Consider the following 14,411-nt stretch of genomic DNA (forward strand, 5'->3'; position numbering starts at 1 on the left):
CAGAAGAGAGAGAGAGAGAGAGGGAGAGAGAGAGAGAGACAGAGAGAGACAGAGAGAGAGGGAGGGAGAGACAGAGAGAGAGGGAGGGAGAGAGAGAGGGATAGAGAGAGAGAGATAGAGAGAGACAGAGAGAGGGAGAGAGACAGAGAGAGAGAGAGAGAGAGAGAGAGAGAGAGGGAGAGAGAGAGAGAGATAGATAGATAGATAGATAGATAGATAGATAGATAGATAGATAGATAGATAGATAGATAGATAGATAGAACGATAGATAGAACGATAGATAGATAGAACGATAGATAGATAGAGAGAGAGAGAGATAGATAGAGAGATAAGCTTCACTAATATAAGATCAATGGGAGTCTCCCTCCTCCCTCACAGATGATCCATGGTAGAATTGAGTGATTTACTTTTCCATTAACCTATTTCATTCATGCTCTTCTATTTCTGGCCGAGTTCTCGTCCACGTCCCAGAATGTCCTTCAGCAGCCTCCGGAGAGCAGGTGTGAACTTGCTCTGGTGTGTTTGCGCAGCTGAAGCCTGATATTTGGTATTTGCAGTTGGAGACAGGTCCTCGATCATTGGGCGGTTGTTGATGTTGTTGTTGTTGCTGAGGCGACAGCGTTGTGGATTTATCTTCTGTTAAGAAACAGAAACGCATCTTGGACTCACTTCACCGTTTGTAGAAGATCCTGCCTGTGCAGAGTCTGTGTGGTTTTGGTGCAGAGGAGCCTCGGGGGTCAGGGGAGAGTTCACTCGCAGCCGTGAACCTCCGACTGTCATGTGGGGGGGGGGGGGAGTGCAGCGTGAGGAAGGAACAGCGCTGAGAGGGAAAGCAGCTAAAAACACACGCGCCCCGCAGAGGGTGATGACCCCCGTGTCCTCACACGCAGGACGACAGTGTCCAACACGCAGAGACACGTCAATACAGTAACATACATCACAAAATGTGACCACACGCATGCACTAATGTATCTGTGTGTGACTTTGTGTGACAGATAGTGTCTGGCAGCAATGTCCTCTCCTCCTTCCCTCACCCTGCTTCCTTGTGTCCTCTCTCTGTCCTTTGTGTGTGTGTGTGTGTGTGTGTATCAGTACATAAACATGTGTGTTGGTTATGTAACAGTACAAACCTACTCATTAACGCTGTCATTACCCACGACTGTTATTTAGAGACATGCTGTGTTCATCAGACGTCACTTCACCGTCACCGACAGTCTATTCATCAGCTCCTATACACTGCATATATACGTATATACATGTATATACATGTATATATGTATATACATGTATATACATATATACATACATGTATATACAGAAGTAAACAACATTAGTGACATGTTTAAAGATGTGTTGTGTAATTGTATCATTAACTTTGCCATTAAGCAAATCACCAAACATTGTAAATTACTATTTTTATTATAGGAATATGCAGATGTGAGCGTCACATTAGTCATGATTCATGATCTTTGGGAGTTAATATCCTCGTTGATGGATTTCAACAGTAAATAAATACGAAGACGATGAGATGAGATCAGTTTGGATTAGATAACATTATGTTGAGATTGTTTAGAGCTGAAGACAACTTCCAATCCCCTTTGTTGATATGACAATAAAGAATGGGAATCTCCTCCTCCTCCTCGTCTCGTCCACCTTCCTCTTCATCCCTCACCCCTCTTCCCTCTGCTCCTCTTCATCCTCCTCTCACTGTTCTCCTCTTCTTCTTTACCTTATTAACTTCTTTCCCTTTACTCATCCACCCTTCATCCTCATCATCCCCCCCTCATCTACATCTTGAGTTTGTGTCTAATTTGTTAGAGAAGTGTAATTATTTCCTCTCCTCTCCTCTACTGCCTCTTCGTTTCCTCTTCACTCGTTACCTAACATCTTCCCTCTCATCTCTGTCCTCTCCCCTTTGTCTTCATTACACCTTCCTCTCCTCCCCTCTCCTCTCCTCTCCTCTTCCTCCCCTCCCCTCCCCTCTCCTCTACTCTCCTCTTCCTCCCCTCTCCTCTCCTCTTCCTCCCCTCTCCTCTCGTCTCCTCCTCTCTGGAGGACAAATAGGACGAGTTAAAAACCTGTCAAGTCTTTAAAAGTTCCCCTTGTCCTCTCTCCTCTTCCTCCTGTGGGACTCTCCCAAAGTGTGACAGTGTAACAGCAGCTTCTTCCTCCTCCCCTCTCCTCTTCCTCCCCTCTCCTCTCCTCTCCTCCCCTCTCCTCTCCTCTCCTCTCCTCTCCTCTCCTCCCCTCTCCTCTTCCTCCCCTCTCCTCTCCTCTCCTCCCCTCTCCTCTCCTCTCCTCTCCTCCCCTCTCCTCCCCTCTCCTCTCCTCTCCTCTCCTCTCCTCCCCTCTCCTCTTCCTCCCCTCTCCTCCCCTCCCCTCTCCTCCCCTCTCCTCTCCTCTTCCTCCCCTCCCCTCTCCTCTCCTCCTCTCCTCTCCTCTCCTCTCCTCTTCCTCTCATCTCCTCTCCTCCCCTCTCCTCTTCCTCCCCTCTCCTCTCCTCTCCTCCCCTCTCCTCTCCTCCCCTCTCCTCCCCTCTCCTCTTCCTCCCCTCTCCTCTCCTCTCCTCTCCTCTCCTCTCCTCTCCTCTCCTCTCCTCCCCTCTCCTCTTCCTCCCCTCTCCTCTCCTCTCCTCCCCTCTCCTCTCCTCTTCCTCCCCTCTCCTCCCCTCCCCTCTCCTCCCCTCTCCTCCCCTCTCCTCTCCTCTTCCTCCCCTCCCCTCTCCTCTCCTCTTCCTCCCCTCTCCTCTCCTCCCCTCTCCTCTTCCTCCCCTCTCCTCCCCTCTCCTCTCCTCTCCTCTCCTCTCCTCCCCTCTCCTCTTCCTCCCCTCTCCTCCCCTCTCCTCTCCTCTCCTCTCCTCCCCTCTCCTCTCCTCTCCTCTCCTCCCCTCTCCTCTCCTCTCCTCTTCCTCCCCTCCCCTCTCCTCTTCCTCCCCTCTCCTCCCCTCTCCTCTCCTCGTCCTCCCCTCTCCTCTACTCTCCTCTTCCTCTTCCTCCCCTCTCCTCTCGTCTCCTCTTCCTCTCATCTCCTCCCCTCTCCTCTCGTCTCCTCTTCCTCTCCTCCCCTCCCCTCTCCTCTCCTCTCCTCTCCTCTCCTCTCCTCTCCTCTCCTCTCCTCTCCTCGTCCTCCCCTCTCCTCTCCTCTCCTCTTCCTCCCCTCCCTTCTCCTCTTCCTCCCCTCTCCCCCCCTCTCCTCTCGTCTCCTCTCCTCTCCTCTCCTCTTCCTCCCCTCCCCTCTCCTCTCCTCTTCCTCCCCTCCCCTCTCCTCTCCTCTTCCTCCCCTCTCCCCCCCTCTCCTCTCGTCTCCTCTCCTCTCCTCTCCTCTTCCTCCCCTCCCCTCTCCTCTCCTCTTCCTCCCCTCTCCTCCCCTCTCCTCTCGTCTCCTCCTCTCTGGAGGACAAATAGGACGAGTTAAAAACCTGTCAAGTCTTTAAAAGTTCCCCTTGTCCTCTCTCCTCTTCCTCCTGTGGGACTCTCCCAAAGTGTGACAGTGTAACAGCAGCTTCTTCCTCCTCCTCCTCCTCCTCCTCTCGTCTCCTGCTGTACTGTTTAATCCTGTCAAAGGTCAGGTCGTCTCCTGTCTCCCCCCCTGTCTTCTTCCTCCCTCCATCTGCTCATCACCTCCTTGACACAGGGCAGAGGTTTCTTCCCTCGGCTCCTCCTCTTCTCTTTGAACATTGGCAGGCTGCAGAGACACCTCCCCTCCCTCCCTCCCTCCCTCCCTCCCTCCCTCCCTCGTCCCTCCTCTGATGGAGCCTGAATCCATCTTACATGACATGATGTACGAATCCTCTGCTCCGTCCTCGTCTCTTCTCCGTTGGTAGCTCGGCGTCTTTCCTTCCTCTTTCCCCTTTGTCCTCCACCTACGAAGCGTCTCCATCCTCCCTCCGTCCCCTCGTCTTTCTGTCACCTTCCATCCCCTCGGTGGAAATGGGGACTTTATCAAAAGCATGACAAGGTGTGAAACACCACACACACACTCACACACATGTGTCAGCACGTAGAGAACAATGTTGGAACCAGACGAAGATAAAGACGCAGTTTCCTGCAAACTGAGCGACTTCAACAAGGGACGAGCTGGAAAGAGGAGAAGATGAAAAAGACAATAATTCTCCTTCAGAGTAGAAAGTTGTTCCTAATTGAATTAAAACTAATGACGAGTCTAATGGAGGAGAGACGCTGCAGTTGCTCCTCATGAACTCACTTCACAAGGAAACCACGGGGAATGAAATTGACTTATTATGTTGTGAAGGTTGCTAAGTGAATAAATACTGAGCTTTTTATGTTTTTGTTTGCTCATTAGAGCCGAAACTAAATCAGTGAATCAGTGAAGAGGAACATGAGTCAGAGATTTAGAGAAAGAGGTTGAAATGACAGCAGATGAAAGAGAAAATAAAGATTGATAAAGGTTATGGTACAAAACCACATGTAAAGGGACAGTGCACAGATTTTCCATATATATGCAGGAAAAAGGGGCCTCATATAAAACTAAATTCAATTCTCCTGTAATGTTGGATTCTCAGACTTCAGTGATATTTCTCTGTGTGGATAATGAACTGAGCTGCAGAGGAGAGAAGTTCACCAGAAACAATCAGGATGATAAATGGTTCAGGGTCTGACGGGATCCAGCTTCTTCCCCCGTGACATTCAACCTCTGTCAGGTCCATTTGCACACACACATATTCTTCAGCCCGGTAATGTAACATTAACCATCCCAACTAAAGGCCTCGGTCCAACCCTTACCCTTTGAAAGGTGAGGTCTGTACCCGTGCACAGTTCTGAGACTGAACATTAAGATGGACGACGCGTCTCCGGCCAGAATGTTTCACATCCGAACACGACCGTCTTGTCCATTTGGAGCCAGAGTCTGCAATCGGGGGATTGAACCCACGGTGTCGTCAGTCTCAGCTGTCGATGTTTCACCAGTTTTATAAGATCGAATACGTAAATAAAACCAGATTTGAAATCACCTAAAACGACAGGAAACCATCTTTGAGAAAAATGTCTTTAACATGTCCATGTCCCAACCACTAACATGGAGGAGGTGTGGTTTATGACCAGCACTGCAGGCAGCCACCAGGGGCTGGTAGTAAACGTAATAGTCCAACACACACATACGTACACACATGGGGGGGGGGTGTAGCTAACAAGCACACTGCAGGGTCGTATTCTTCCCACATGAGGTTTGGTGCAGGCTGTTAATGGAGCTCATTAAATCACAGTTACATGTGTGTAACGGGTTGTGTTGTGCTGCTGTGCGAATCCCATTCAGTGTTAGTTGGAGTGCGGTGAACGAGAGTGTTGAAGGGCGAGTGATGTGTGATTCCCTGCAGTCGCTTTAAGTGAACACGTGTGTGTGCGGTTTGTAAAACACACAACAGGAAGTAGCTTCTCACTGTGGTTGTGTTAGTGAATGGATGAACCAGTTTACCATCAGCTCAGTGTTACTGGACCTGAAGCTTCATGGGAAAGATCTTCAGTTCATGATGAGGAGCTTTTATTAGAGTCAACAGGTTTGACTCTTTTGGTCGATGGAGTAACATTTACATCGAACTCTATATGTGAAGTATGTTTAATATTTTTGTAATTTGGCTTAACCTCTGGGGAGCCGTTAGTCGTCGTGAAAATATGAAATTCAAACATTTCTTCATTAGAGGCTGTAGAAGGAAAAAACCTGCGATTTAATATTATTATCGACTCGTCTTAACAATGTCTCACCTACATTACGATTGTCTTTGCTGCAGCAGCCTCTCGCGTGTGTGTGTGTGTGTGTGTGTGTGTGTGTGTGTGTGTGTGTGTGTGTGTGTGTGTGTGTGTGTGACCCATAAGCTCCACAAAGTAACTCAACTGAGGGGAACAAATGACCAATGAGCTGGTGCAGACCCACAATGCACTGCACTGTAATGAAAGGCAATAGCATGGATAACCATCCCCCCCCCCCCCATGGAAATTTTGATCTCGGCCTTTCTGCCTCTCACTCGCTCTCTCTTTGATCCCAGCAGCGAGTTCACACTCCACAGTGAATTTCAATCATGGACACACACACACACACACACAAACACACACACACACACACACACACACACACACACACACACACACACACACACACACACACACACACACATCCACACCATAAAGAAATGGAGAGAAGAAGAAAAGAGGAGGGAAAGGGGGGGGGGCTGTGGCAGATAGAGGGATATGAGGTGATGGAGGAACTGGAAGTATATTTTATTATAACACATATTAATACACGTGGAAATGATTGAACCGTGTAAACTCAGATTAATTGACAGATTGATTCACCGGGTGCCAGATGTCAGGATTACAAATCTCTTCATTTACTTGAATCCTTCATTTCATCATTTCATCTTTTAACCAGAGACTTTACTTCCAGCCACCAGGCGGCGTGTTGATCGCCTCCTGGTGGCTGGCTGCAGTACAGAATCTAAACCCCGCCTCCACCGTGTTAGTGGATGGGACATGGGCCAAAATTAAAAGACAAAGTACACGTTAAATTTGAGTTTACTGTCATTTAAGGTGGTTGTTATCACAGAAGTGTCATGTTTCTGGTAAGTTTTGGTTTTAATTAGTTATTTTATACAATAAAAACAGGGTGAAACGTGTTGATTGACAGGCGAGACTGACTTACGATTGGTCGAACGCGTGTGTGGGCGGGACTTGCTGAGGCTCCACCCCCTGATCAGACACGTCTTTATACACAAACTCTGCTCGACAATGATTTTAATTAATGCGTTCAGTTTAATAATCCACTGTGTTGACGTCCAAATACAATCAGTCAAAATCTGGTGTCTTAAACACCAGTGGTTAGTTTTTATTGTATTTAATAAAGAAAGGGGGGGGGTTATAAAACTACAGTGGCCAGATGGGTTACTGTCACTACACATAAACATTTAAAATGTACCCACACTGCTGGGTCCACAGTACTTGACTCAAATTGACAGTTACTGTCCCAGCAGGACTGATGTCATCTCCACATTCAGAACAAACGTCCCACCAGTCGGATTTTGTTCAAATTTAACACACACACACACACACACACACACACACACACACACACACACACACACACATCATTGTGAGTGTCACAGGGAGTTTCTGCATCATTTTCTTTGCTCTCACTGATCCTTTACAGTCAAATAGCCGCAGCGTGCTCTGTCAGCTTCTCACGCTTCAGGCCATCTCACGTTAAAACCCTCAAGGAAGCTGCAGCGCTGGAAACCTCGCAGCTTCCTTGAGGGTTTCCTCTGCTGGAGATTCAGTCCAATTAAATCTCAAAACCTTCAGCTTCACCTGAACCGGCCCGTCCTGCCGCTCCCCTGTGGTAACGCCGCTGTTTGTTGTGTTTTCAGAAGAACAGCAGAAGGAAGAGGTGGAGGAAGAAGAAGCGCTGACAGGAAAAGACGATGAGGAGCGCCGCATCGCCGATATGGGCCGGCCCATGCTGGGAGACCACGTCAAACTGGAGATCATCATCGAGGAGTCGTACGAGTTCAAGGTGAGAGAGACGAGTTGAGCTGAGGTCGATCCACGATGACAGGAGCAGATAGTTGGATGAGCAGTCGTATTCATGTTAAAGTCTTGTTGTTGTATTTTAATGACACTTTTACACCTTGTCTTCATGACTGAGGATATTTAGTTTGACTGAATGTTTCTCTCCGTTCTTAACAAATCTCTCCACACGACCTTTGTTTTACTGAATATTTATGTCCAGACCAGAACTCGGAAACGACTCTTGTTCTGTTTCAATCTGTGCGAGGGGGGGAGGCCAAGGGAATATCTGCTTCCTGTGGCGAAGTTTCTGACTCGTGGTCACAAAGCAACAGTGGGCAAAGTAAACTGGGACGTCATTGTTTCCCAAAAGCTTTGTTTGCACACAGATACACAGAAAGCAGAGTATTTTAAAACCTGTTCCTAACGATCTCCGTTTGAGTGACTTACAACTCAGTTTGTGTGTAGACGAGATCATTAGTGTGGACGAGATCATTAGTGTGGACGAGATCATTAGTGTGAACGAGATCTTATTAACGCTCCTAAAACACTGAATGAATAACGTCTCAACAATAGGACGATTTCTTTCCACAAACTAAATCAGCTTTTACTGATAATAAGCTTTAATTTGCATGTTACTGATGCAGAAATTAAAACAACACAACAACACAACAACACAAAACCACCTCCCATATCACACATTACACACTCGCAGGCTTTCTGATACATAATTGTGTAATTGTTGTGTGTGTGTGTCCTCTCCTCGCTCTTCCCCTCTCCCACGCAGTCTCTTAAGATCAGCGTAGATGTGCAGTAATTACCATCAGTGCTACATTGTGTGTGTGTGTGTGTGTGTGTGTGTGTGTGTGTGTGTGTGTGTGTGTGTGTGTGTGTGTGTGTGTGTGTGTGTGTGTGTGTGTGTGTGTGTGTGTGTGCTAATGCATGTTCCTTGCTGCCGCTCCACCTACACACTCACTGCAGACAGACAGTTAATAACACCCAGTAATAGCTCGCCACTTGACAGGACGCTGCACTTTGTCAAGTAGTTTTGTTCAATAAAGTTGGTGTGTGTGCGTGTGTGTGTGTGTGTGTGTGTGTGTGCGTGTGCGTGTGCGTGTGCGTGCGTGTGCGTGTGTGTGTGTGTGTGTCACGCTGTGAGAGTCTGATATAACAGATTGAGGGAGAAACAGTAAAGTTATATTAAATACATAAATGTGGCACTTGGAAGTTGAACCTTTTCCTTTCAAAGTAAAATTCAATTCTGTAACCAATGGTTTACATGGAGTGTGTGTGTGTGTGTGTGTTTGTGTGTGTGTGTGTGTCTGTTGGAGTCGAGTTGTAACGCCTCATTTTCATCTCACACGTTCACGTCTTTGCTGGAGTTCACGGCTCTGAGGGCGAATTGTCATCAATCACCGTCTTTCCACTGACGCTCTGCTTCTAAAATTCACCTCACATTAGGTCTAAACACACCAGAGGGTTATAAGACGGAGACACACACACACAGAGACACACACACAGACACACACACAGACACACACAGACACACACAGACACACACACAGACACACACAGACAGAGAGGAGTTAGTAGTCGATCACTGTCTCTGTCAGAAAATCCTTGTAGTGATGAAGTCATGGAAAGAAACAGTTATTTGACATGTTAAGAGTCTTAAGTTGTGTCTTGTCCTCATGTATTTGTGTGTAAGAAGTGATGATGACAGACAGAAGTCAGAACGAGCGTCTGTCCCCCAGTCACACCTGATGTTTACGTCCTGAATGACCCACACTGGGTAAAAACAACACAATTTGAGCTTCACCAACAAAAACGATGACAATTTGCTTAAAGAGCAGAGACGTGGGAGGGAGGCGTGTCCTCGGAGAAAATGTCACTCGAGTGAGAAAGACGGATCGTCAGGGAAGGGAGAGAAGGAGATTTATCTTGGTGCATTGGATTATGGGTATTTATCAGATCCGTGGGCCTCAGCCGGGTCTTCACTGGGGATTATAGCACCACATACTGGTTGTACTGCAGAAGCACGCCCACACCAGTCCATCGGAGTCTGAAGGGACGAAGCAAGAAGAGGAGAGTTAAATAAACACTCCACGTTCAGGAGGCAGAGTAAAGCTGCTCACACACTGTATTTACACCCCAGAGCTCCATTCAACACAATTAGCGCCCCAGTTTCCCTCTGAAGTGGAGAGAAGAAGAGGAGGAAGCAATCCCCACCGCTTCGCTAATTACACTGTGTGTGAGTGTGTGTGTGTCTGTGTGTGTGTACACGACTGAGTGTGTGTGTTATCTCAATCTGTCATAGTTTCTTTCTTTTGAAGAAAACAACAAAGACACTCAAATACTGGGAATGAAGGAGACAGGAAAGGAAACGAGGAATGAGGATGTGAGGTATCAGCGAGTTGAGGAAGAACTAGAATAAGAAGCAGAGAAACCTCCAGTAGTGAAACTGTCCTTCATTCATTCTGTAAAGTTATTTTAAATTCACACACCTCATGATAAATTATTTGCAGCCAAACATTCAAAGCAGCTGAGTTTGTGGATGAATTTTGGGAAATGCATATAAATTGCTGCAGCCATAGACTATTTGCATTTGATAGAAGCCATAAGAAATATTGTAATTGAATATTTCACTGAGTGCAAATAGCTTCAGAGATGAGTTGGACCAGTGTGTGTGTGTGTGTGTGTGTGTGTGTGTGTGTGTGTGTGTGTGTGTGTGTGTGTGTGTGTGTGTGTGGCTCTGAGCAGAATAAGATGTTTTGTTGTCGTTATTAAAGGTGATGAAACCATATTGCATCTTGTTACTCAGTGAATAAACCGATGTCTCATGTTTAACTGTTTTGATCCGTCCGTGTTTTGTCAGAATACCGTGGACAAGCTGATCAAGAAGACCAACCTGGCTCTGCTGGTGGGAACCAACAGCTGGAGAGACCAGTTCATAGAGGCCATCACTGTGAGCGCAGGTAAGACCAGTGTGTGTGTGTGTCCGTGTGTGTCCGTGTGTCCGTGTCTGTGTGTGTGTGTGTTTACCCGAACGCAGACTGGTTTGGTTTGATGGTTTGATGCAGATAAACATCACCAGATGTGATATTATATTGAAAGTGACTGGGTGTTGTTACTTCAGCTGCTTCTGCTGAACATCATCACAACCTCCTCCCCCATCTCCATTTAGTCAGGGACTCACAACTCTGCGTTTCCTCCAGTGGATGGTTTGCTTAGCAACCACGTGACATACAGGAGGCCTGGAAGTATAGGCAGTAACGGGTGACGAGTAAAAAGTGCTGATTAATAATTATTACAGAAAACTGTGTCTGGCTTATTTCTGACAGCTCAACTAACATCAGAATATTAAGGACACTGTCATGAATCTCTCATGCAGGTAAACAAAACGCTATAAAAGGAGCAAATCACTGTTAAATCAGGACAACGCTGTTTGTTTGAATGAAAGTAGAGCAGATAATCATCGTGAATTGAACCTGGACAAACAAAGTCTCCTCATTTGCTGCTGTTACCGTCTTTGAAACTGCTTTTCTGTTAGAGCACTGTTTGTCTATAGTCCGCTCAAACACTGCACCTTCAAATAACTGTGTCCTGTGTGTGTCTGTGTGTGTGTGTGTGTGTTTGTGTGTGTTTGTGCTCCATCCTGTCAGCCAGCCTTTGTTGGCGAGCCGATGCCGTTAATGAAAAGGCCTGTCTCCACTCTCTTATCTGGGATTAGCTTGTCTAGGCTGACAGAGTGGTGTGTGTGTGTTTGTGTTTGTGTATGCGTGTGTGTGTGTGTGTATGCGGTTAAAAAAGCAGTGTGTGCACTTTCCACTGAAGAATAAGGTTTTATTGTAAGACACACTCTCAGTGATTGGATGCTTACACATCACAGTGGCAGGTGATTGGTTAGACAAACATCAGCGGTGGAAACAACATCGTCCTCGTCTCTGTTTGTGAGAAGAAGAACGAGAGCAGAGACGGACGAGAGACGGTATTCTATAGAACTTACTTTATAATAGTCCACTATTCTCCCAACCTTGTTCCTTTCATTTCCTTTACTCTCTTTCACTCTGCCTTAACTCGTTTCCTCCCACACACACACACACACTCCCTCCATCTACCTCCCCCACTTAAAGGGAGGTCAGAGATTAATTACGTCTCCTGCGGATTACAAACGTGTTGAAGCCATGATTGAGGCAAAGAGGAGAGGAGGAGAATGACGGATCCAGGATGGATGGATGGAGATAAAGATTAACGGTTGTAGGAAGAGGTGAAACCTACTGAAAGGAAGCAAGAAAGAATTGAAAAGCAGAAAAAGAAATGAAACATGACGTAACACATGTAAAAAAAAAAACAATTTGATCATTGGATAAAGTAAAATGTTCCAAAATGGCTCCAACAGCCGGGACCTGGAAGGTGGGAGAAGAAAGAGAGGAAGAAGAACGATGAGGAGCAGCTCCTCTCTCCACAGATAAGATAATCTCAGACATCTGTTCTCGGAGATCCTTTCCGTTGTTGTGGACGCAGCATGTGGACATGACACACACACACACACACACACACACACACACACACACACACACACACACACACACACACTTCTTTTGTTCAGACTGAGCGCACGTGACGCCACACACACTCTTACACAATGAGCCCAAAAGGAGACATGCTGTAACTTGGCAGCTTAAACACACTGTGCTGGCTCCGGGGCCTGAACAAGTCCAGAGCCTGTGTCACTGATACAGTGGTGGAGTTAATACACTGTGATAAACCAGCTCCAACTAATCTTAACTCTCTGTCCCTCTTCCTCTCCTCCTGGCTTCGTTCCCTCCCCCCCCTCCCTCTGTCATCCTGCCTCGCTCTCTCTTATCTCCTCTCAAACCTATCAGATAAGAATCCAGATTCAAATTCAAAGGAGCCTCAGATATTCCCTCACCTTGACCGGAGACATTTAGAATTTCTCACTGTGTCTCTCGTCCGTATTCTGGTTTCTGAAGTGATCAAGATGTCAGAGCTCTGAAAACCCTCCAGAAACGATTTCACCCTCATACGTGTCAAAAGGTCTGTTGTTGTCTCATCACTTCATCACTTCAACTAGTGGAAGGTTGGATGCTGCTGAGTTGGCGTCCACGAGAGGACATTTAAAAGCTTCCGAGGCTCATCGGACGGGTCCACATCATCACACCAGTTTGGCACTGGTGCTGACGTGCACTGGTGCTGACGTGCACTGGTGCTGACGTGCACGTATGTGCGCGCACACACGCCCACAAACTGCTGCCGAGACTGTGACATTCATTTCAAAGCAAGAGACCTGCATTTAGTCTGCCACTAAAGCCCTCTGAAATGTCAGCGTGCTGTTGTGTTGCATATGCACACTGACCCATTTCCCTCATGTGTGTCTTTTTGTGTTGGTTACGTGCCTGATGTTGAGTCGTGAGAGGCAGGGAGAGATTGTGTGTTCACCGATGTTTGGTCCTGCACGTGTGTGACCTTATCAAACACTGACGAGTTTACTGAGCGGATTGATAGAGCGGAATTCTGAATGTGTGTTTTATTCTTCAAGAGCATCACGTGTTTATCTTTCACTATGTTTGCTTTCATATGGTAAACGGCTGCAGGAAAGAAGGTATGAACCTTAAAGGTTAAAGCTGGAGGAGGTGTTTGTTATTATACTTTATTTTGTAGGAATAGAGCAACTACACTGAATGAGTCTGGTGAGAAAACAGATCTTAAATCACAGGGTGCGAACCTGCAGATGATGACTATGGTGGTAACTTGTTGTTTTAGCACAGACAAACCTCCAGGGATGGAAACACGTGATGATCTTTTCATCTTTTGAGACGGAAACTGTGTCAGATTATTGATCACATAGATCAAACTGACAATTCTAGTGCAATGGCTTGTGCAAGGCGTCTGACGTCAGATGGTAGTGATGTTGAGGTCTCACAGCTCAGGCTGATGATTCAGAGCGCATGTTGGATCCTGACCAACCATTGCGTAACACACATCGGTGACTGGGAAGGCGATCCCAGCGACCTTCCCACTCACTGAGATTAATGAACTCTTAACCGAGTCGGTTTATCAACGGGCTGATATCAGGTCTGATCCCAGGATTAAGGAGGAAGATGGTTGGCTGAACAAAGCCCCTGAATATCACACGGTAGACAGGCGTCAATTTCAATTTCTGTAAACCGTAACGATCTCTCCCTAATCCCAACTAAGTTTGTGATCGCATAACCTGATCTCACGCTGATGCTGAAATGTCGTGGTGTCGATAGCGTCGTGGTATCAGGAAACCTGACCAGGTAATTCTGTCACACAGCAAACACCTGTTTATATAACACATATAAATGGAATGAAAATAATACACAAGTGCACGTCTGGGTCGATTTTTAATATATGTTTGTTTCAACTCTTATTTGTGCGATACTCGTGATGTGTCATTTTATTAGTTTTAAAGCCATATCTGATATTTAGAGAACTTAGTGTAAGAGGACAGGCACAAACAATATGGAGAGAATAAAAATCAATGGAAAGGAAATCAAGGGAGAGAGAGAGAGAGGGAGAGAGAGAGAGACAGAGAGAGAGAGAGAGAGAGAGAGAGAGAGAGAGAGGGAGAGTGAGAGAGAGAGAGAGAGAGAGGGCGAGAGGGAGAGAGAGAGAGAGTGCGGGAGAGAGAGAGAGAGAGAGAGAGAGAGAGAGAGAGAGAGAGAGAGATTGTTAGGGTAGAGTGAGGGAGAGGGAGAGAGAGAGAGAGAGAGAGGTAGAGATAGAGAGAGAGAGAGAGAGAGAGTGAGAGAGGGAGAGAGAGAGAGAGAGGGAGGGAGAGAGAGAGAGGGAGAGAGAGAGAGAGAGAGAGAGAGAGGGAGAGAGTGAGAGAGAGAGAGAGAGTGAGGGAGAGAG

General features: G+C 46.7%; 1 protein-coding gene across 1 annotated transcript in view; it reads left to right on the forward strand.

Moving 5' to 3' along the window:
• LOC117775577 (sodium/calcium exchanger 1-like) overlaps positions 1 to 14,411 on the forward strand; it is a 37,441-nt gene that overhangs the window by 12,537 nt on the left and 10,493 nt on the right. The window contains exons 2-4 of the mRNA XM_034608879.1: positions 809 to 818; positions 7,369 to 7,518; positions 10,387 to 10,486. Coding sequence (XP_034464770.1) covers positions 809 to 818; positions 7,369 to 7,518; positions 10,387 to 10,486 — 260 coding nt within the window. The remainder of the gene's footprint in view (positions 1 to 808; positions 819 to 7,368; positions 7,519 to 10,386; positions 10,487 to 14,411) is intronic.

Source organism: Hippoglossus hippoglossus, chromosome 15 (assembly GCF_009819705.1).
Source record: "Hippoglossus hippoglossus isolate fHipHip1 chromosome 15, fHipHip1.pri, whole genome shotgun sequence".
Lineage (NCBI taxonomy): Eukaryota > Metazoa > Chordata > Actinopteri > Pleuronectiformes > Pleuronectidae > Hippoglossus > Hippoglossus hippoglossus.